Source organism: Anarrhichthys ocellatus, unplaced genomic scaffold (genome assembly GCF_004355925.1).
Source record: "Anarrhichthys ocellatus isolate YVR2014 unplaced genomic scaffold, GSC_Weel_1.0 scaffold5, whole genome shotgun sequence".
Taxonomy (NCBI): domain Eukaryota; kingdom Metazoa; phylum Chordata; class Actinopteri; order Perciformes; family Anarhichadidae; genus Anarrhichthys; species Anarrhichthys ocellatus.
In genome coordinates, this window is record NW_022280035.1 from 453,939 (window position 1) to 478,935 (window position 24,997).

A 24,997-nucleotide genomic window follows, 5' to 3' on the forward strand; every position below is an offset into this window, starting at 1 on the left:
CAATGTTGAGTAGTTTCCTATGGGGCACAAATACCGCTCTCATGTTTGACTCCACCACCGATCCTACCCGCCCTAAGCAGACGCTCACAGACCTTTATACTACGTCATGTGATCGTACCGTCCACTGATGCCATGGAAGGTACAGTAGAGTTAGTTAAAAGCCGTGTGCGTCGCATACGGTGGCATCCATCTGTCGATTTCCCATCCCACTGACCAAACGTTGGTATTTGACTAATTGGGAATGACAACAAGTTTAGATTTAACCAAAGTCCTGATTTTCCCCCTCGCCTTCACCAAAGTGTTTCTGTTGCCTAAAGCTAAACACACACTGGACTCAAAAAGACGCCGATACGCCGGACCTCGGTGTAAACATGCTGCACTTTGTACTCCCACAATCCACCACCGACCACCTCCCGACGCATTGCATGTAGTTAAAAAAAGTTGCACTTTCTTCACACAGAAAAACTTTGTCACTAAACAAAATGTAGCATTTCCGTTTGCCTCAAAACATATTTGGCAAATCAAATTAATTATAAATAAATGTCATTTCCAGAAGACACAGGAGTCCTCTTAAGAAGAACAACAAAGGATTATTAAACTGTGTTTTCAGATTTTTCTTTGTTGTTTTTTGTTGAAGGGAAAACAAGTGTGATGTTGATTTCAGATAAACCAAAGGTGCAGACTATGGTTTTGGGACGACGGCTTTGCAGATCTGACAGCAACGATTTGAGGATTAGCAACAAAACGTGACAACTTCTGCACTTCAGTTAGGGGACGAGGATAAATTTAAAAAAAGATATGAGAAAAAATTAAAACTTGCTTTGAAGAGACCAATTACTCTCGAGCCCAACGGCTGAGAATAAATGTTGTGTGGAACATGTGCCCGGGGCGCCATTCAGTGTGTGAAATAAGGTTTAAAACCAATTGTGTTTTTAGCTTTTTATACAGAATATTTTCTGCTTTGAGGTTTCTCATAACGGTGACGAGACTTGACATTTTTGAAATAGTTTTGAGGTGTAAATCATTCACACGTCTGCTTGTTGTTTTTGACGCACGCTGCTGCTGCGTCGGCTGGTTGGGATAATTCGCCGGTCAAAGTGAAATGTTTTCCCTCCATGTCGTCAACATATTTAGATTACTGCGTTTAAAATGCTTCCACAGGAAATCATCCGTATGTAGATGATGTCTGGAGGAGCGATGAATGAAAGAAGAGGAAGAGGAAGCGATTACACAACCTTCCATGTGGCCGGAAGGAAGTTGAAGTCACATACAGTCACATACGCTGTCGTGCACGACTGATGTTCCTCTGGTGGTATACAATGCACACAATGCACCTTTGGGCGTGACACCCTGCTCTCCAATGATTTAAAGGCTGATTTTGTCCTGTCGACAGGCGAGTATCGACTTATCTTGAGGTGAATTATAGATGGCCTGTCAGCCCGTTGAGTGGGAAGAGGTGATTGTTACCTTCCGGGATTCATCTGAGCTTTTAAATGATTCCAGAGAGGAGTTGACAGTTGACTCCGCTGGAGTTGACAGCAGCGGAGAAGGTCGCTAATGGACCTTTAGACCTTTTTAGTGGAGGTGCTCCCCTGACAAATGGTCTTTTTTGCGGAGCACAGACGCCGGCTTGCCGGAGAGCCCAACACACAACATACAAGTTTAATTTTGACACATCATCAAGTTGCCAAAAGACAGGCCAAAATGGCAAAATAATTCATGCAGCTACCTGAATATTTTGTGCCAAATTCTTTTGAGAAAGAGTTTTTAGATTGGCACAAGGAGTGCAGCGTAGCAACACGAGCAGGCTGAGGTGGACAAGATACAGCAGATTTTAATAACGAAAGCATTTCGATAGGCCGATACCGCTCCTTGAAGATAAGCCCGGCTCAGACCCGATGCGGCTTAGAATACGTCTATTATATATGAATCCAAATGCTCATGCAGCCAAAGGTTGTACATGAAGGTGGAAGTGTTATCAAAACATGGATCCAAACGGTAGATGATTGTGAGCGGCCTTTAAACAGACTCTCAGTCCCTAAAGATACTTACTGAAACACACACAGATGCTCAGCTACCGAACCACAAACGGCTGTCTTGGTTTGGTTTTTCACCATCTGTGTGTGAACGTTAACAGTCTGCCTCCTCCACGAGACGGCAGATAGAATGAGATGAACGTAACTCTCTGCCAGCAGGCAAAACTGTGTTTTCTGCTTTCTCTGCAAAAGAAATGAGTCTGGGGAGATGAAAACAGAGAAAAGACTTTCCAGGAGAAACAAGATTAAAATGGGGCGGGGCTGGATGAAGGAATACCCTGAGGGAGATCATGAGGTCGTGAGACGGTGGAAGCTAAGAGGAGAGATGGGGTGGACCTAAAAGCATTTTCACTACCGCTGCTTTCCTTCCCTCGGTCACCGAGCCGCAACTCGTAGGAAGTGACAGGAGGGTCGCCGTTGAGGAATGAAGGGAGCGAGTCGTAATGGAGGTTCATGTTCCACTCCATCATCTAAAACGGACATGTGTTATTGCTGACGTAGACCATGCCTAAAATTCAGCAAATATAACTGCTGAAGAAACTAGCTGTGCTTTTGTTTTGATTTGTAGGTGAGTGAGAGAGAGTGAGTGAGAGAGAGTGAGTGAGTGAGAGTGAGTGAGAGTGAGAGAGAGAGAGATTCCTGTCAGTCTCTCATCAGTAATATTTGGGGGAAACAACACAATCACTCACGTCCTGTTTATTATTCTTTATTTATCATGATTGGCTCAAACTGCATCATCTCGGCTCTTGAAGATTAATCCCTTCTTTTTTTTTTTTTTGCTCATTTGTCTTTCTAGCACTGTGGGAAAAATAATAATTGTGGTCTTCACCGTCAGTGTGCAGCCTGCTTATTAAACAGCAAAGGATAACCGGCTCAGTCACACCTGTGGGTCGGGTGGATAACGTGGTAACGTGTGCATCCAGAGGGCTGGATTACTTTAGTTCTTGCACAGTTTCGGTCACCGATGCTTTGACTCATTATTCACGAGTCTAACCCGACTCCTAATGGCTCACTAAGCGCCCGGCTCACAGTAAATACTGGAAGTTCTTCTACATTGAAGTGTCTGAGTTTTGCAGCCATGTTTTGTCCAGTTGAGGATCGTGAGCTTGAATTTCTTTTCTATTTTTCTTTTTGTTGATTTGATCTTGAGAAATGAATCCACGTCTATATTTCAACACAGCTGCACTCGTTCTTTTCAATATGCAGCTGCTCTGCTGGATCTAAATCCCACAGCCGTGATTGTATTACACCAATCCTTTCCTGTCGCACGTAGATTTGATTTTAAGATTTCAAAATGTCTTTGCTGTCTGGGTTTTGTTCTCTGCCATGTTCCGCCGAAAACATTTTTCTTTATTTCTTAAGCAACCTGAACATCTTCACACTGGTTTGAAAAGCATGTTTTCTTTAAACAATTGCCAAAACTACACCGTTTATCCCCCCTGAACATCTGTGGGAACATTTGAAAAAGGGGAAAAGGCTAAAAATATTGAAACTTCACATGACAAAACACTCTCTGGGACACTTTTACACCCAACCTGTAAACACACACGTACACGAGTACTTGTACTCACAAATAAAAGTACTTTTGCACACCAACCTGTGCAGGGTTGTATCTACATGCACAGCCCCCGCATTCAATTCTAATAGAATGTCCATGTGGAGAAGCATTACAATAATAATTCCCTCACCTCTGTTTCTCTTTGAAGATAATCTGCTGCATTTATGGTAATACGGATTTAACCACAAGCAGCTCCACTCTTAACCCCGGGTGATCCAGCGTCTCTTCTCGTTGGTTAAGCCACTGAGCAAACAGAAAGGCTACGAATACATTTTCACGTTATCTCCACCCATACTAAAGTTCCCTTTAGAGAAGAATACCTCAGCGACTTGCCTCATTCACAATGACTGCAGCAGGACATGCTGTGATAAGACTGTGCAGCTTCCAAATTATAAAAAGAGAAGGCGGTGGAGACATTGTAAACATCCATCATGTTCATGTTGTCTGCAACAGTCGCTTCTTTTAAGTTTAGATTTAGACGTTTTTCAGAACGCTCTCATTTTCATCCACGCAACCTGTGCAGCTGCGGCTCATCGGCATAAACCACCACCAGAAGCGTTTATTTACGCTGCAGGTCTATTTTTATTTTCTTATCCAAGTTTTGCCACCGAGGCAGAGCCGAGCGCGCGGCCTCTGGACTCTGCTCTGGTTTGTAATCCGACAGACTCTCCCTCCATTGCCCAGCAGCTGGGAAGCAAGAAGCGGAAACGTCTTGGGTATTGAGGAGCTGTAGTGTTTTTCACATGCAAACTGTCACCTAAACTGTACATTTACTGCCACTAGACAACTTAAATTTTCTCTTTGCTGCCGATCACCAACGCCAACACACACACACACACACACACACACTACGCACTGAGCTACTGAGCACAAAGCAGTCAATAAAACATGTTTGTTTCAATAAACAACGAGCAGGAGAGGCCGTTTAGCAGACAGTCATAGAAGATATCCAGCTGATGGGTCCAGCAGTATGCGGGATTAGCTGTGGACAGACGGACACACATCCGTCTGCACGCACACAACCAAACACATGATCCCCGCCGCGCTGACGCCTGGCAGAGCTAATGAAGCGAAGCCGTGTTTATTATTGCATCGTAACAGTAGCTGTGGTCTGACGTCTGAGGAATCGCTTCGAATAGAGAACAATGTTTTGCTTGATTTATTGTTTTTTCAAAATTGCCTGAATTAAAAAAAAACAAGTTTTAGTGATTTCCCTCTCCCGCTCTTTCTCCCGTTGTCTGTTTGTTGATGTTCGGTCAAGATGGGAAATGCCTCTGAAACATTTCTGCTCGAGTCCAGAATATCGAAAGAGAATGACTTCCTCATGGGAGCTATCTACACCATCTTTGGTAAGTGATTTGCATTTGCGTTGAGTTTACGGCCATTCTCTGTTTGAATGTGTGTTGACAATCCAACGGCCCCACGACATCCTGCCACTCTGTCTCCTAGGTGTGCTGTCGGTTGTGGGAAACGGGATCCTGCTGTTCGTGGCCTATAGAAAGAAGTCCTCCCTGAAGCCGGCAGAGTTCTTCGTGGTCAACCTGGCCATCAGCGATCTGGGCATGACCCTCAGCCTGTTCCCACTGGCCATCCCCTCGGCCTTCACTCACATGTGAGTGGCTGTTCAAAATGTCCATTACTCTTTCTCCTTTGAGCCGTCATGTCACGATGTCATCTCCACAGTCCAGAGTATCCCGAGGGACGAGGAAGAAGGCAGAGAGACTCGCAGACAGGGAACGGTTAAAGAACCAGGGTTGTGAAGACCGTCGAGGTCTACGACGACATGTCAACATTGTTTCTGGAGAATTCAACAACCTGAGCGTTAGTTTACATCATCGTATACATTAGACATGCAAATGGAAGGTTCCTCTCAGGCTGGTAACTTTAAGACTCAATGTTAGTCAATTTAAAGTTGACTGTTTTTGATCAAAGCAAATGATAAAGTTAATTTATAAAGGATTTTGTTTTTCTCCACCAGAATTAAAACAGAAACGTCGAAAGCAGGAGGAAGATATGGAACTGGTCTTTACACTAAAATACATAATTACACACAAGGGTGTAATTTACACACGGCAGGATGAGAAGTCCGCCTCATTTGTCAAAATCCTATTTACAAAGCCCAATCCTATGGTAGGGCGTATAAATAGTCATTATGCTTTTTGGGGCATTTTTGGTCATTGAGCGCCACGCGGTCACAGCGAGAAGGTCAGTGTCAGGTTTAGGCAACAAAACAACTTAGCTAGGTTTAAGAAAAGCATCATTGTCAGGCTTAAAATAAGAACGTTAACTGAGTAAAGTCCAGACGGAAACAACGTAACAGGTTAACGCCTCACACCGGTCTAAAAGTCCGGTGTTTGTTTGACCCGTCTACTTCCTCTTCCACCCACCATAAGCTTTCTCTCTCACATTTTATATTACCTCACTTGTTTAGAGCACGACATTTTCACAAGTTGACGATGCAGTCAGCACAGACTACATGGCGTACAAGTGACAAGCAAAAAGCAATAAAGTCGTTTACTTTGCACACAAAATAACTTACAAATTGTGGTGTCATTCTTACACCATTTGGTGAGAGTGGGCTGATGTACCAGCTAGCTGCTAAATGTGCCGGCCTGGTGCGTAAAGCTTCAGAGCGATCTCACTGAAAACAGCTGAGAGCTGTGAGAGTCAACCAAAACAGTAACGTTGCAGAATGTACAGTGAGCTGAAACCCGCTATGAAGCTCCGAAAAGCCGAGGAGAGCAGCAGATTCACGTAATGTCTTCAGGGTCATCACTGTGAGCAGCCACTTTATATGTCATTTAATACATCGTTATTATATAAATATGGATTATAGCTGCTTCGAGCTTTACAAGCATCGATCTGTGGACTTTGTTTCCCTGCTTCTCTCCTCTCAGGCTTCATAAAGTGCACCCACCTTGTCGTCCTCAAAAGGAAAGGGCTTTTACAGTAATGTTACATTCCATATTCTCCTAACAAGACAGTTTTGACTGACCATCAATCAAAGCAGACAGAAAAGGGCGGTGCTCTTTGTAGTAAAGATGCAAATACAACATTCTTTATTCGGCTCTCTGTCGAGGGAACCGAATATGATTTTAAGTAGTGATGGTGCAATAACAAGAAAGGTCGAACTTTCTGTTTTGATGCCGTGGCCACAGAGGCATTATGTTTTCCGGTTTTCCGTCCTTGAACACGTTAAGATAATTACTTCAATTTTGGCACAAACGTCCATCTGGACTTAAATATGCACTTGCCAATCATGACTGATATGCTAATTCTTGATTGATGACAATTATGATGATTTCACGCAGATGTTTAATCAGATAAAATGAAGTGACGACAGATATCTACTTGAGTGGTTGGCAAACAACCGCAAAGTGGTAATTCTAGTTTCATAATACTACTACTATTATTGAAAAAACAACATTTTTCACCATAATTAGCTATTTTCTAGAATGATATAAAAGATTATAAAAGGAGAAGAAAGGCCATCACTTCTTTACCTCTAATCTAATTGTGTTCCCTTCCCTTTTAATACCAACTTACATCTTTGATTACACAGTTGAAAGAAAAAGACATGCTGGTGGAGTTCAAACATTCCTTTGAAGAGTCCTTCACTTACTCGGATCCCCTGAGCATGTGCGGCTGATAGCGGTCACATCTGCCATGATTGGGTCAAAATGCATCACTGCTCACTGCAGTCCGAAGACCGGGGGGGGGGGGTCTATCACCTGTTTCATCTACTGGCTGAAAGGATTCTGCAGAGAAATCAGTCAGTAACAGATGCTCTCTTGTGTTTCTCTCTCGCTCCATCTAGGTGGCTGTTCACGAGGACGGCCTGTATGGGCTACGCCTTCTGTGGCGTTTTGTTCGGCCTGTGCAGTCTGACCAACCTCACCATGCTCTCCAGCGTCTGCTGGCTCAAGGTCTGCTGCCCGCACTACGGTAAGACGGCCGCTCTTTAAAATCCTACGGAAACCCACAGTCACACAATGTGCTACTATTAAAGCCAAAGGAATGAACTAAAGGTGATTATTAATTGATAAACAAAAAGACAGTTTTTACGCATATTGATCAAACTAAAAGCGATTTCATTCTCGGTCTCCCCTCGAGGCTAAAAACCTTGAAACCGAAGAGAGAAATATTAATTCCACAGGGCCAGCAACTCGAGGGCTTGTTGCAGAGTAAAAGTGTCCGCGCTGCAATCATGTTAATGTTCCAGACCTCTTTAAACTGCAGGATATGTAAATAAAGCGAAGTTTACACGGTATTTATGGAAAAATCACAAACCATCCACTTACCATCCAGACTGCATGTTTGGGCTTCATCCGCCACTGTCAGTGTTTACTGATGAATTTCAATTTCATCATCAAGAGCAGAGCAAAAGTGAGACATTTAGTTTCATGATAGCCACGAATGGACTGTTAGGGCCCTACGTCAACGATCTACAGCGCCTGGTTTGAATTAAACCGAGTGTCGTCGCATCGTCTTTAAACGCTGTAAGAGAATTGCTGTCGAAATGGCAGATTCCTGCAAATTGGAGAAGCGAGCAGTTTTCTGCAGTGAAATGTCTTTTTCAAAGGCTAAAAACGCCTCAAATATAGTTCGAAGCAAAATATTTTGTTGATGAAAATATTTTGTGAATTTTGGAAATGATAACAGCAATCTTTGCTCTAAAATTTGGACTTTGCTTTGGAGTTATTGTAAATGTTTGGATCAGACGAGTCCTCTGCAGCCACCTCTGGAATCTAATTCCACAAATACTACAACACTAATAATATTAGCAAAGCCTGATCTTCATCTGTATCCGGGCAGAAATACACAGGTAAAAAAAACTGAACAGCAATTTGAATGTCAATGAATGAAGCTTTGAAGCTTCCTAACCTTCGGTACAGCCCTGGAATTGTCTAATATGAATGAGTTTCATGTTCTGTTCCTCATTAGGAGGAAACTCTGATTATTATCTGTCGCTGTCCTTTGACCCGGGGAACTGAATCCGGAGGCTGCATCTCAAAGATCCGCCTCAAAGGCCTCAAAGGCCGTCGTTTAGGGCCACGAACTTTACAGTGAAGTAAATGGCTTTGATAAAGAGCCCTTAGATCCTCTCTCGTCAGGTTAAAAATAAATAAATAAACAAACTTGATTATTGCAGGTGGAATATTAGTTGGCCATATTTGCTAATTAGCAGTAACAAAGGCGCCTGGCAACCAGTGCTGTGATATCATCAAAGCAACACAAGACGACAAACACAAATCAAAAGTGCCCAAAATGCAAATCCAGAAGTTACAAAAAAAAAAAACTTGCACAGTCTCATGAATCAAAATGTCAAACATGGACAAACAGCAGCAGCAGCAAAGAGCTCACAAGTTAATACTGATCAACCGGGAAATCAAATGTACAATAAACAGGAAGTGTCATCTCCTTTAGATGTGTGTTTATGTTATCTACAAACATTCATACCCACCCTGTACAATATATAAAGTATATGTATCTCACATACATTCTGATGTTATTCAACATCCATTAGTGACTGTTTGGATTACTTTTTATTATATATTTGTATTTATATTTATATGTGACTTCCTGACAGTTCTGATTTACAACATATTGATCAGTGTTTTGCTCACTGACCCATACTGTACTCATTTATGGCCACTTTAACTGTAATGGAAGCCTGAGACGGTTTTCACTGAACATCGACTCCCCCGTCGTTCAGTGATGGTGAACTCCTTTCACTTCACTTTAGGATGATTGCAATCTCTTCAAGCAGAACATTGCTAATGAGCACAATTCATCTTTTTGCCACCGTGGCCATTGAAGATTTTTTTCATGTGATTGTCTTTGTCTAAATCTCTTTATTAAGCAGCTGATTTCGGGGCCGTATCTTTATTTTTTTAATCAGAAATTTCCATTTTTGAATGAGGTTAATTTTTCTTTGTCTTTCTATAAAAATGGGTCACAGCACTTAAACACAATCGCCCGTCTCTGTAAATAATATAACTTCACTCACAAACACAATCATCGCCAACGCTCTTCGTCTCCATATTGATGTCTCCGGATGCAGAGTCGCCGTATACGCAGATTCTGCACTCCAGCAATCATCATCCTGGAATTCAGAATCCAGGAAAGTTCCCGTTTATAATGCCTGACACGCAAAGTAAAGTATTCCTGAAGAAAGCGTTGTTACATTAACAACAAAAGAAAAGAAGATGGATTATATTTGATCAAGGGAGAAATGAGCAAACCTAGTAACAGTATGGAAGCCCTTGGAGGACTAAATTAAGATAACAATATAATCTCACAACAGCATTTTCATTTCCAACTCACATTTGCATTAATCGGGTCAAAATTAAATTCAGAATCAGCATTATTAGCCAGGTACATATAGCTAAAAACGCTGACTAAACACAGGAGCTGCCATTTGTGTGCAGTTATGATTGTATTTCCACTCCTACTACAGGCATTCTTTGACAATATTTAAATGAAAATGGAAAAGACATTTCATTTTCAAAGACTAGCCCTGTTTTATCGTTGACAAGATTACATTATTTAATATGTTGAAATGGAGAAGCATTGCACCCAATTGCACTTACATTTCACTGCCGTCACACTGTTTGCCTCACGAAATCACAATGCAAAGAGCATTCACATTTTCAGGTTCTAACAACCTGTCGGTCGTGCTCGGAAGGCGGGACCAAGAATGCTGGTTTCATTCATCCACCGGAAGCAAACTAACGCATGGGTATTACATTTGTTATTTGCATTGAATCCGCCACATGCTTTCATAGTAACAGCAGCATGTAGAAGGAGGCCTGAGAAACGTGAAATTGGCAGCACAGATGAGATTAAATAGATCTCACATGTGAATGCTGTGTTCAGTGGTCAAGATAAGAATCAGGACCAAGTCTGAGGTCACGGTTCTCTGGCTGAAAATGGTGGATTGTGGACGAAATGAGCTTGAAACAATTTGGGCTTCATTTGTCTACATCCGCCTTCACGGGGGGTTTGAAAGAAAATGTTGCAGCAGCCAGCAGCCTCCGAATACAATTAGAAGTCTATTCTGGACTCCAGCAGGTTCAACGATCGCTGCTAATAGGAACGGTACAGCTGAAGTCAAGGCTGCGTTTCTTACAGAGCTCCTCTCGTCTGTACCCCAGAGGAACACAGTCTATAATGCAGCGCGTAACGACCAAATGCAAATGAGCATAAATAATTAACAATTACTTTGCATAAATAATTAACAATTACTTTGTAGAAATGTGCGCAACTTACAGACACACTGTTAAAAGCTGCTGCCCTCTCGTTTCTAAACTGGCTTATACACTCTCGTGAAAAACTAGGACACGACAACATTTGGTGTTTTCATATTTAATCTGTATGTTGTCGGGCTGTCTCATTAAGTTTAAGACCTGAGAACGAGAGACATTCACAAGAACACAATCAGCACAACTACACAAAACAAGGAACTAAAAGAACAGTAACAATTAAGAAAAACATCAGATATTAAAAGCTTTACAATCTCCCGGTGGAATCCAAGACCGTTGAGGACGGTTTGCAGTTGAAGCGCGGGACCCCCCCCCCCCCTTAGTGTGTGCATGAAGGATATCTAATATTTATTTGTTAACATTGTCAGAGAGCCGGTCCAGGTTAAGATCCCCCATTATTAATGCATTCAGCGAGCACAGCTTTGCAATGTCCTCCAAAGCATCAGAATGTGCTGAAGGGGGATGAAACATACCAACAAAGGTCCGGTGCATATCGCCACAAAGTCAGAAGTCAATTTCTGGGAGCAGCTTGTGATATTTAAATGTAATTGAGCCATAACTTGGATTTGGGCCTGTGCTGAATGTTGTTGTCCATAGCCAGAGAAAGTATATAAGAAGTGGACTTTGTCACTGTGGTTTTAGGCCGTCTCCATCTTGTTTTTTTGCAAACAGAAGTGACAAAAGAGGGCGGAGCTAAGTACAACCGAATGCTGACCAAGGCATTTTTAAGCGACCAAAATGTTCCAATCAACATTAATGAAGTGAAAACACAGGGTTGAAGTTTTAAGACGAAAATATGGACAACTCTCAGACCGGACAACGCCGTGGTAGAGACCTGTCAATCACTGTGTAGCCCCGCCCTAAAGCATCCCCTGCTCTATGGTCTGTTTGACTCTAAATGGACCATAATGTACTAAATGAACATCATGCTGTATTGAAGAAGACTTGAAACTAGAGATTGAGACCATAAACTCATGTTTACAATGTTTACTGAGGTAATAAATCAAGAGAGAAGTAGTCATTTTCTCATAGACTTCTATTCAACCAGAGGAGTCGCCCCCTGGTGGACACTATAGAGAATGCAGCTTTAAGACATCACTTTTCAGACCCGGAGGTTGCCACCTGTCAATAACATAGACATGGGAATTATAGAAGCTGGAATATATCACGTTTGCAGTAAGCAGGATGGAGACCAGCCATCTAAACATGGAGCGTTCCTAGAACAAAATAAAATTGTTGATCAAACCAAATTGCAAAATCTTTCCAGCAAAAGGTGAATCACATCTGTTAAATGTAAAAATTTGCACACATGAAAATAGACCACAAAGACTAAAAGCACTAACTCACTGCCTGCAGGTGGCACACATGTTTTAAAGAGCAGCAGCTTGTGTATCACGTTCTCCAGAAGGTGACATCAAAATGTCTACACCTGAAGGCCAAATGGCTAAACGGTCAAAATGACAAAATTGAGGAAGATGACCAGTTCCATGGAGTGCTCTGCATCAACATGAGAAAATAAACAAGTGGTGTCGGACCTGTGGTTATAGAGTAACACCAGGATTGGGTTTCTGGGGGGGTGGAGATGAAAACACATGATAACATTGATGAGTTGCTGACACAAGGTTTAGTTTTCACGTGTGGAGTTATCATGGAGAGGTTATCACATTAACTTCAACATGGGCAACGGGATCAGTTTTCAAATGACAATAAACTCTGTTTTAATTGGATGAATGTTTTGACTCACTGAAATATGAAAGAGCTTCTATGCTGCAGTAGAAAAGGGGAGACATGTTTAAAAAAAGCTGACTGTGTAAACAGAGATCCTACCGGGATAATTATGAGCATGGAGTCCACACACACTTCTTCATAGAACTGATGAGACGGCGAACTATTTCTACAAAGATTTCCTTTCCAACTTAATAAAATGCGTTGGCTTTTTTTAAGGATGTTCCCATGTGGTGTGAGTCTGAAGATTAGAGATACAGAATGAAAAGAGAAAAACGAGATCTGCAGAGGCTGGAAGTCTTTAGATCTACCAGACTGACTTCCTTGCTGATGAGCGGTCTTAAGTTCTAGTGCATGTGTCAGGGACAGGTGTGTCTGTGCAGGTAAAAATGCTTCTCTATGCCGGTGTTTCCCAACCGGTTTTTCCCGGAAATCTACTTTTTAAAAATGACAAACCATTGCGACCCAATTTACAACGAGCCTAATCTACAAATTCTGAGAGGACCTCATTTTCTGCATACATGAACATTTCCTGACCGTTTCTGCATCACCTTTTATCGTCTTAACAAGGTAAACCAGCCATTTCAGAAGATAAAGGTTGAATAAAGCACAGCTTGGTTTATTGTATTTATTATAAAAACCCAATGCACATGTTAAATACTTTATAATTGAGACCAAATAAACGCATTTATGGAAGAAATTCTGCTAATTTATTTGGCGACAATATCCAAATCTCCTGAGACACAGGAAGTGTGTATAGAAGAGTGCTCTCTACACACTTACACATGCTGATACTCTACAAGTGAATTAAAAAAAAATTTCACTAAACCAATTTGATAAATGATGCCTTGGGTGGCCTCATAGTTAACACGCTTGTAGTTGAACCCTGATGTTCTGTTCCTGCTGAAATGTCCTTGAGCGAAGCACCGATAAACATGCGCCGACATGCAACTGATGAAATAAACACTTAGAGGAGACGGAGCATTGGGGGGGTGAGAGTGATGGAGAGTGCTTCTTCCTTCCTGTGTTTTATTAGTGATTGGCCTCGGCTGGAGTAGCTCACATGGGTATTGCTGTTATTAACGAACCCCCTCGGTGACAGGCAAATTAGCCCCCACTTGGTGATCTAACCGTAGCGCAATGATCCGATGTGTCCCGTTAGATTTAATTTACAGCCACCGGTGAATGCTGAAGACCTGAGCGCTGGATCGAAGGCATTCAAACGAAAGGCTGAGTGTGTGTGACTCTCGCACGTCCTCATTTGTAAAATGAGAGGGTCTAAAGACAGAAGGAAGGTATGAAGTATGGCAGAGAAAGAAGAGGGAGGTTTATTTACAGTGATTTTACTGACTTGACTTCAGTTAACTGACAACAGAATCATTTTGGGCTGTCTGTCCTGATGTTAAGTGGTGGTCAGAGGAGGTCGCATAAAGACTGTAAAGCCCTCTGAGGCAGATTTGTGATTTGTGATTTTGGGCTTTACAAAATAAAGTGAATTAAAATTGTTGGCTGTGAAATTTGACACATTTCGCCATTTCAGGCAACAATGAACCAGATCTCAATCACAGACAAAGCTAACAGATCTCACAATTGGGGAAGGGTATTTTAAAGGTACTACAACAAATACTGCTTATCAATCCGGTACTTTAATGGTACTCTTAACGGTTGTTTTTGTTATGCTATTATTTCTCATTTGTACTCTCTATCTATCTATCTATCTATCTATCTATCTATCTATCTATATATAAAAATTAAAAAAAACTAAATCAATTAGCAAGCTCTCTAGCGAAGTAGCGAACAACCGGCTAGGTAGCTAGCTAATTCTGCCATGCTTTAGTGCTACACTGGTTAAAAAAAATTAGCCAAACAGCTGGCCGGTGGTCAGCTGCAGCGCTGGGTCTAACGGTCCGTCCTCCTAGTATCGGATCGGTACTCGGTATAATCACATACATCACACGTACTGAAATCGGTACCAGGAGACAAAATATTTGGAACATCCCTATTTAACATGTAAGAGCGCATGTTTGAAGGCTTTTTGTTAGAAATCGAGTTCAGCTAGCCGTGACCAAAAAAAGATGGCAATCCAATCATGAAATGCAAAATGGACCAGTAATTGTACGGCGCCTTTCTAGTCTTCCAACCACTCGATCATCATCTTGCCCAAGGATACAACGACATGGAGTAGAGGAGACGGGGGATCGAACCGCTGATTGAAAGGACAACCCGCTCTTTCACAGTCGCCCCATTACATTCGGGCCGGATGAAATGATTATTACAGTCCTGCGACAGCCACACATACCAGATTAGTTTTCTTCTTTTTCTGTCAGAGCATTGATTGCTGACAGGATGTAATGAGAGAAGAAAAGGCACACTGCTGTCTTCTCCTCACACGTTTTTAAATTGATGTGACTGGAATTATTTCAACCACAGATAGATAAAACGTTATTAATACTTAACTACATGGTAAATAATATATTATTATATTAAAAATATTATAATTATGAAGTAAGTTCTTGAATGAACTGAAGATACTGAACTGATGTCTGATTCCACAATTTCTGTAAAGGTTTCAGATGTGTGACTACTTCTCATGATTATAATCAACACGTATTTTCCTTTCATTTTCATTCTTCCTGTCAAACATACCTATCCACCCTGGGGAAATGTCCTATCAAGTTGTTCATCACTTATTGTACAGTATCCTCCTCCTCCTCCTCCCTTGTTGCCTGTTATCAGCATCAGGTAACCAGACTCAATATGCTTCAGGAAGCATATTGTTGCTATGCCGTTGTTTTTGTGTCCTTCCTCTATGTCCTCATCTGTCAGTAATCACTCCCCCAAAACTCTCCCTCCTCTGCCTCTGCCTCTAACCTGCTTTGTTCTTCCTCAGGTAACAAGTTCTCCTTCTGCCACGCCTGCCTGCTGGTGGCCGGGGTCTGGTGCTACGCTGGAGTTTTTGCAGTGGGTCCCCTGTCGGGCTGGGGGGAGTACGGCGCCGAGCCGTACGGCACGGCGTGCTGCATCAACTGGGAAGCCCCGAGCCGGGACTCTGCAGCCATGAGCTACATCGTCTGCCTCTTCTTCTTCTGCTACATCATGCCCTGCACCGTCATCTTCTTGTCCTACACCTTCATCCTGCTGACCGTCCGGGGCTCCCAACAGAATGTGCAGCAGCACATGTCCCCGCAGAACAAGACCACCAACGCACACACGCTCATCATTAAGGTAAATACTGAGGTTCAGCGTCCAACACATCAACACCAATAACATCCTCGTACAACGATTCACATGACATCTAGAAATGAAAAGTTACTCTGCATTTTTCATGGTTTTCCTACAAAAATCAAGCAACACGTGTCAATATCAGCTTGTTACATGCATCCGGTCTCTTTTAAAATAAACTTTCTTCTTCAAAGGAAACAACTCAGTTAGGTTTAATAAAAGATGGTGAAATACTTAGTCAGGTTTCGGAAAAGTATCGTTGTTTTGGTTAAAATAACTACGGAAGTTAAGTTGCTGAAGTACGCAAGTTACGTGACAAATAAATCAGCGTTGACTTCTCGTTTCACACGGAGAACAAACAGCGGTCTCCTGGCTAAAAGACGGCCGTTTGTTGGACCCATCCAGCTCCACTTCCACCCGCCTTGTTTTGCAGTTTTTATGCTTCCTCGTTCATGATTATGTGGATAAATTACCAAATTATTTTGTGGGATATCCTGCTACGAACGTTGGAGGAGACCAGCCTCATCAACACATTCTCCCCCCAATGGGTCAGATCAGTGGGTCAGTGTTGCTAAGCTTCAAACTGTGACGCTCAACGTTCCCTTCTAGCATCAGTTTAGCATGTGTCAGTAACGGTGTGTCAATATACTCTGACAAAACCAGTTTCGGAAAAGAGCGTTGTTGACGTTAACTTGACTCACTAATGACTCAAGTGACTTGTGACTTAGGTGACTAACGACCAGCGTGACAAAATGTCACGTGTACTTTTGGTTTTGCAGCGGTTTCCTGGGTCAAAGTCCTGTGTCACTTTGACCCATTCACGTCCCCTTCCATCAGCCCTTTCTGGACAAAAGTGCACTCTATACTACGTCAGTTGATCTGCCCGGGAGGGGGCTAAACATTTGTCGGTGTCAGACGGCGATGAGCATTGACCAAGCTGAATTATTTGACGCCTTTCGGGCGAGAACCGGTTGACTGTATGGGCCTGAAATAACTTGTGTTTACTTGACAGTTTTGTATCTTGTGTCCTCTCTCCAGCTCTCCGTGGCAGTCTGCATCGGTTTCCTGACAGCATGGAGTCCGTACGCGGTTGTGTCCATGTGGGCGGCGTTTGGTAACCCAACAGAAGTACCACCCATGGCTTTTGCTCTGGCAGCTATCTTTGCCAAGTCCTCCACCCTTTATAACCCAATTGTCTATCTGGTCTTCAAGCCCAACTTCCGCAAGTCCCTGTGTCGGGATGTGGTCCTGTGCAGGACGACATTCGTTGGATGTCTGTGTTCGCACGGCTCAGCACAGAAGGGAACTTGCAGGCATTCCGATCACAAAGAAGAGTGCAACTCCACCAGGTTGTCAAACGGGCTACCGGAGAACCACAGGGCCTGCAGACACTGTCCCTGCCCTGAAAGAGCCACCGGTGTCAGAGAGAACTTCACAGAATACAGCCCCCGGCAGACTGCCAGGATACTTAAAGAATCAATGAATAGTGAGGTCGCTGTCAGTCAGCTCTCCAATGAGCAGAGTGACTTCTTGTAGAGACAGACAGTGAGAGGGTGAAAGAAAAAGACAAGTGATGGAGAAAAAGATGGCAAAAGTGAAGGTTGAAAGACGATAATTGCAAAAACGTAATGAAAAACAAAAAGATAAAGATTGATTAACCCTCTGAATCCCGTGCAGTTTTCAGTCATGCACCTCTATGGAAACAGCACAATCATGGCCAGAAGAAAAAGCTATATATACATGCATTTCTCCAAGTGTCCACAAGTGTTACCGATGTTGAAAAAAATAATGGAGGCTCTACGTGATATATTCATTGAGCTATTTACATTTTTACAGCCTGTCCTCTCTGCTCTGTGTTCAGCAGCCTGCAGTTCAGACGACGTTTCACAGAATTCTTGTCACGTGACTGTATCGCTCAGCCAAATCAGTCATGACTTCCGAGTTGCGTTGATGAACTCAGAATTTAATGTTTTTTACAGGATCTGGTGAAAGCAAAAGGTTTATTCAGGGCAAGATTTTAAATGAGACGTGTAGAGTAGAATGTTTTTGATGAAATATCACCATTTCAATCACAGTTTTGATCATAGTTTTGGCTACTTTTTTTGACGGAAGCGTTCCTTTCACATGATATGTTCAAGGACCGTCGGAAAGAGGAAAACCTGACAATAATGACGTTTTTACAGCTTCTGGATCTGATAATCGGTGTAGTTTTGTCGATTGTTTAAGTATTAAACATGCTTCTTAATCCCGCCGGCAGGTTTTGGGGTTCAGAGGGTTAAAGGAAAATAAATATGTTATAACTTTTAAGGTCAAAGTTCTTTCATGCCTCAAATACGCGATACTGCCAAAAAAATGAAAAAGACCGCAAAGTGGTTTAAACTTTCTACTCTCTAAATCATCCTTTATGTATTTATTACACGTACTGTATTTGATGATGTGGTTAAGTATTCATCAATGCATGCATGAAATTGAAGGAGCACAGGGTTGCTGGTGCCATTGAATTGGATAACTGTCTCCTTGTTGAGGCCCATGCTTTATGCTTTACATAAAATGTACAACCAGGGTGTTGTGTTGAATCCGCTGCAAAGAGCTGTCGTCAATGTCAATTATGTCTAATGGGGCGTGTTAAGTGCATGACTAGTTGGAGGCTGTAACACTCAATGGGCTCTATTCTCCCTCAGCGTGCTCTATGTGGAGACCTCTGAACAACAATATTCACGATACCCTGTTTGAAGATTCATCAAAAAATGTTCCGAAATGTAGAGTTTCTGAGGGTCTTCAGCTGAAATGAGCCACACATTTTAAAACTGTGCAAAACGACATCGATATTTATACGTCAGCGTTTTGTACGAATGACGCGTGTTGCTTTTCTGATGTGAAATCCAGACAGAAACACACGAGTACACTGATCAGGTTAAACGTCAATGAAAGGTCATGTTTCTTTTTGTCGAACAGTAATATTATATTTATGTAGAACAGGGTTGTAGTTATGTGGCTGACTTTGCTTTAAAATGTGTCCTGTTGTCTTATACTCTAGACAAGAAGAGAAAAGGTGTGTCCATGTGGAAGATCAGCTGCAATCAAGTTAAAAATGAGCAGCAGAAAGCTAAAAATAATACTATTACTCACAATTTGGCACTTATTTTCATAGTTTTGGTTGCGATTTATATATTTATATATATAAGTTATGATAACAATTTGATCACCAAAGTAATTCCTGCGATCTGGAAACATTGTGGCGATCTACTTCAACAAAGTGTGACAGGAATTTATTCTTTTTAACCTTTTTTATAACCAGGCGAGTCATTCAGATATTGTGTGGAGATTTAATTTTCCATTTATTTTCTCTTTTAAATAAGTTTATCTTTCTTTAAAACTGTTATAAGGCGACACTTGCATCCTTTATCAAACTACTCTTCAGCAATGTTGTCGTGTTCACAGATTTTTTTATCAATTTACGTAGGTTCATTATATGTTGTCAGCATCAACAGTAATGATGTCCAAAACTATGGAAATATGACTCAAAACTGGACTAATGAGATGCTCCTTTGTGGGCTGTTTCCTTCTGTGTGTGCGCGTGCGTGTGCGTGCGCGTGCGCGTGCGCGTGTGTGTGTGTGTGTGTGTGTGTGTGTGTGTGTGTGTGTAATGTGCCTCTGTGAGTGTCTTTAATGGGCAGGACTACGAGTGTGCAGCTCCTGAGTTCTTTCAGTTGTGTGACACACAAACGGCAACAAAAAGAGGACCGAAATGGGCAAATTGAAAGTTTTCCATAAGCCGTTAAAACAGAAATAGGAAGATTTAACATTATGTCTGTGCATGGATACGGGCCACTTGTCTTTGGTGCTCATCTTGGAAAAGAGAGGGCCTGTTGTTCGGACATAAGGCTTCACTTCAGCGCCTGCCAACATTATTCCAATAAAGCAATGCCCAGCGAGCAGAGTTGAGCTTAACCGCAGTGTTTGTCCAACGAGCAGTTTTGTTCCCCCTCCCGGCAGCATAGGTCACCATATGGAAGTACAAGAACACCTGCCATTGACTAGATGAATTAGATCTGCTAGAGCGCATGTTGTGGTAGTGTGTTGAGTAGCATGACATTCATGTCAAGTCGTGATTCATTTCTTTTCATTGGCGAGACGGAAGCCGACTATAAAAGCGGTTCTTTCACTGTCGCTTCGTCGTGAAATAGTTCGTAGTGTAAAACAACCACGTCAGCACATGTGATGTTCTCCGCTGCCGGCTGCACTCCTCAAATTACTGCTCTGACATTGCTACACAGCGACTGCTTCTTACAAGAAATTGATGCCAAACCGCCATCGCCACCTGAACTAATAGACAACTTTGGCTTTTCACACAACAGTTAGGCCTGGGGTAAGACCCTGGTTAGTTCAGCTTGTTACCTGTGGCTTTAGGCTATGTTCATATATATCAGCTCTCGCAACAAACAAAACACAGTGCTATCTGGCAAATAAGTCGAACCTGGCACAATTTTTGCATTAAGCAACGCACTGCATTGTGAACACAAGTGAACATTCCTGATGAGCTGAATGGGTCACTTCTTCTGTTTGCCTCATTGCAACAGAGGATGAAATGATTGTATCCTCTATCATGCTTTTATAAATTGCTTTTAGTTTTTTATACCGTAGTGAACATTCCGTGACAGTTGTTTCACACTATGAAAAACTTTAACGCAGGCTCACTTCACCACAATCTGGACCCAAGTTATTCACGACTAATCAAACGTTGCATTTCTCAGAGTTGATCAAGGTTTTAAGTAGACAGGTGCAGATATCCGTCAGGTGTGTCTGCAACGACTACTGCTGTATTGACTGAAGGAATACAACCCACAATTGGCAATTTCACATTATTCCAGCTTAATGTGCTAAACTGTCGCCCCCCCCCCCCCCCACTGTGTCTCTGCTGTGTTATCATGAGCGGAAGTCAGCCGGTAGTCAATTGCAGTACAACACAACACAGCAGGCAATAAAAGCTGTTTTGAGAAAGTGTGAGTCACCGCAACCACAACAGGTCCTTGAGCATGCAGCCATAATTTACCACCCAAAACATATTACGCAGCTCGCTGCAGCAGAATGTGAGACTAGCCGTGGACAGACACGGAGGTGCACACTCACCCGCACACGGATGCACACACACACACACACAAACATGGCCGATTGCATGATCATCCTTGCAGAGATAATAAAAGCAATGGGGAATTTATTGTTAATTAATTGTCCAATCAAATCAAGGTGAACAAACATTCACCCGGAGCTGAGAAGTTCAAGTGTGGATTGTTAACCCGAGGCTTTGTGGAGCCACGGTGCGTTTCAACCCCTCGGCTGACGAGAAAGAAAGAGAAAACATGCCTTTTCACTGACGTTGATACGATATCGATTATTTTCAAGACGTGTTGAGACATCACTGATTTCATCTTTGTATCTAACAACCATTGTACACAACTGCACGATGTACCGGGTAGCAGCTCGTTACTGGTTCCTGCTCTGTGACCTCCAGGGCGATAGGTCGCCTACTAACTGTGCATGGTACAATTGTTTTCCCAGGAAAAACTCTGTGATTGTACTTACTACTCTGATCTGTGAAAGACGTTGCTGGTTTTATGTTGGCTGCACAAGATTTAGGAGAAAAAGGGTGGACGAGCTAAAGGATCTGTGAAATGCAAGTGTCATGGTGGAACCAAAGGTTGCAGTCACCTTTAACACTCACTGCAAAGCCAAAATGTTTCGTTCTCTTGGATGTTTTTATACCAATATGCAGGTTACCATTAAAATAACGTACATATCAAAGACTTTGTTTTTTCCGCCCAAACTCTCGGGCGGAGATGAAGACTTTACCAAACCAGGAAAACAAACTGTGACAATCTGATTCTGATGACTGTTTCTTTTCTATTCTGTTACTCGAGGAACAAACACTGCAAGTACACTCGCTGTATACGCTGAGTCACAAGCCATTTACCACACGGGTCATCTCTACTGGCTTTTCTTATTTTAAACAATGTGTATATCTATCTCTCTCTATCTCTATCTCTCTCTGATGTCAGGGATTTCATGTAGACATTGGTTTGCATGTATGTAGATAATGTGTATGTAAAGATGCCAAATTTGATTCATATATTACCATGACCATAAGCCTCAAAGTGTAAATAGGGAATGGGGAAGGCCCTTGCAGTCTCTTAAACTGGGGGTCGGTCCATTCATCCATCGAGCAGCTATACCTGCTTCTCTTCTAGAGGGCGGCGGTGAGCTGGGTGGTGAAGATGTATCTCTGTGTTATTTCATCTTCTGACTGCTGGCTTTGAAAGTGTTTCTATAAATGTTTCCTATTCCAGGGTTTTAGTGCAAAACAGGTTCCAGGTCTGTAGCTGTGCTCACTGCAGCTGAACTCCATTTTCCTTCAGCTCCTTTAAGTGAGACTTAGCCGAGCTCAGAGTGAAACAGCGTCCCCGTTGTCACCTGCACAGTGTGTCGGCACTTCTGTGAAACATGCTTATCTGAACTCTTTACTGTCTAAAATCTTACCTGTCAAGATGCAGCATGACAAAAGACTTGGTTAATCCCATGTGGAACATGAGACCGCATCAGCGGAAATATTTCATATGCAGTATTTAAAGAGGTTGATGATGCCCCCCACCCCTGTTTCTAAGACACAAACAAGGCAGAATGTGAAGAGGTGTACATATATGTTGAGATATATATATCTATCTCTATCTAGATATCTATCTCTATCTAGATATCTATATCTATCTAGATATCTATATCTATCTAGATATCTATATCTATCTAGATATCTATATCTATCTAGATATCTATATCTATCTAGATATCTATATCTATCTAGATATATAGAAAAGTAGATCTATATATATATATATATATATATATATATATTTATTAGATTTTGAAATATTACAACATTGTAATTATTATTGTTGTCTGTGAAGCTTCAGATGCATTGTAAAAAATGTTTACATATTTTGGTAATTTGTTTTGTTTAACAAATATTGGGGATTGTATGGAAAGTGTTAAAATATCCAAGGGCCTGTCGTTTGTTCTGGGGTATAGTGGAATGATAAATAAATAAAATTCAGGATTCCATTCGTGAGAATATCACGACTTGTGTCGTCCTTTTCTTTGCTTGTATTCATAGTTACAGTAGAGCCACGAGTCACGCAGAAGGTTTGCAGATCTTTCAGTCTCAACGTGTTTTCTCCGTCACGCCAGCGTAGTCCTGACGCGTAGTTACGTTTTCACGGAGGCGTTTCAGCATCGTTATCGAGATGATCGCCGTCCAGACTAAAACGCCTGAAAACGAATATCACGTGACTATTCACGTACACTGGACGTGCCGGTGTAAACGGGAAGTAGATTGGTTGCTAACTTTAAAAAATACGACGGAGTAATAAAGTAGTCTTTAATAATGAAAGGTCGTGTTTGATACTTAAGATCTTCTCTAAAGTCTTCCTCTATGAACTCAGACACATTTCGTGGCAAGTTTTATTTTTCCAAATTGGTTACAGCGCTGCGGGTCTTGCTCTCTCTCTCTCTCACATCAAATTTACTTTAAAATCAACACTTGCACGTAAAGGTTTACTAGATCATGGGTCCATAAATGTGGTGAACACTCGTCTGTCCCTCGTTCCCTCTCGGTTTCGTTGTCTGTTCTCACTCATCGCTCAGCTGGTGGCTGAAGTCTGTCCTACTGGAGAGCGATCTATGTTTTGTTCCTTTACAGTTTTGTGCAGAACAAAATAAGCATTAATAAGAAAAGGAAAGTCCTCCGTTTTGTGTCGTGATGACTCCGTCTGTCGGTACGCCGTTATTAGCTGTAACCGCCGTATGCGCGCAGCGTAGTGCGGCGGCCGTGAGCTGACGTGAACTAACGTGCACTAAAAGCAAAAATGTCCGGCCCGGCTACGTCAACAAAGCAAGGAGAAGCTCCGATAACAACACACAGAGAGAGTGTGACGTTATTCTTTGCTCAGGTAGACATTACTCAACTATATCTTTACATTGATAATAGTTGTGTGACGATATGTTAATGCTCTGAATCCTGTATGTTGCCCCTTTAACGTGCAGCCTGAAAGGGAAATCCATCCAAAAGTTGTCAAGATCTTAAAATACTAAAAATGTCAACCTCACGGTGCCGCAAGATCAGAAGTCAGGAGATCACTGAAGTCCGTAGGCAAAAATATATCGACATTTCATTGCAATTCAAATTCATAAATCAGCAAAGGGGAAAAATATCCAGTGTGCATTCAAAAGGGTACACAACAGCCAAGCTGAAACCACTACTGGGCTGTGAAGGCAACGCACAGATGCATCAAATGGACTCGATATGTTTGAAAATGCAAGTCAAGCCAAAGATTATTGTATCAGGATACACATGAACAACCTGCAAACCTCATTTTAATGTCTGCTGGACTAAACTCTAAGAAAGTTCAACCCTTGTTGTCATACGGCCTGTTTAGACTGGCCATCAAAAGATATGATGTGCGTTCAATGTAACCTACAAAATCCACATTCCCCATTATGTGCAGAAATGCATTCAAAACTTAATCTGAAGGCTTCGGCAGTCTGAGCCAGCCAGAGCAAGAGGATATCTTTTTAGGGTAAGATTCCCTCCGTGTTTCCGGGTTCCACCGCGGTGGAGGGATAGTAGAACAGAGAGGGATCTCAGGACTAAACCCACTTTAACTTCACCCACGTTATTTGTCTGATTTAGACTTCTGAAGCCAAATTAGATTCAGATAAACTCTGGGATGTGTTGTTTCCCCCACAGAAAGAGGCCTGTGGATTTAGTCCTCCATCACTTTCATTGAAACCTTATTTGCAAACACACACACACACACGCTGTGTTTTGGTGAGATCTCTGAGCAAGCTGGCATTTTTTTTTTTAGCTCTAATTGGTTTACGTCGCAGTGTTCTGCATCTCCAAAGCAACACAATTGATTGAGATTCATGTGAGTGTTTCTTGCTGCTGGAGAAAACCAGCCAGCCAAGCTTCACTCAACACCGAATGTCAATGCACGTGTGTGCACATGGAACAGGAACGGGCAGTAAGCTGCAGAATGTAAAAGAGAGTGATTCACTCCGTTTTTCATGAATAATCTCTTGTGCGAAGATAAGCCATTAAGCATTACATAATAGGCTTTAGCGCAAAATGACATTGAATGTTA

At 42.1% G+C, this 24,997-nt stretch overlaps 1 protein-coding gene across 2 annotated transcripts in view; it reads left to right on the plus strand.

Moving 5' to 3' along the window:
- The window catches only part of LOC116382116 (opsin-5-like), a 54,977-nt gene extending 34,281 nt beyond the window's left edge, over positions 1–20,696 (plus strand). For both annotated transcript variants that reach the window (XM_031844841.1, XM_031844840.1), the window contains exons 2-6: positions 4,856–4,943; positions 5,044–5,206; positions 7,412–7,539; positions 15,475–15,809; positions 16,845–20,696. In XM_031844841.1, coding sequence (XP_031700701.1) covers positions 4,856–4,943; positions 5,044–5,206; positions 7,412–7,539; positions 15,475–15,809; positions 16,845–17,342 — 1,212 coding nt within the window. In that variant the 3' untranslated portion in view covers positions 17,343–20,696. The remainder of the gene's footprint in view (positions 1–4,855; positions 4,944–5,043; positions 5,207–7,411; positions 7,540–15,474; positions 15,810–16,844) is intronic.
- The last annotated feature ends 4,301 nt before the right edge of the window (positions 20,697–24,997 follow it).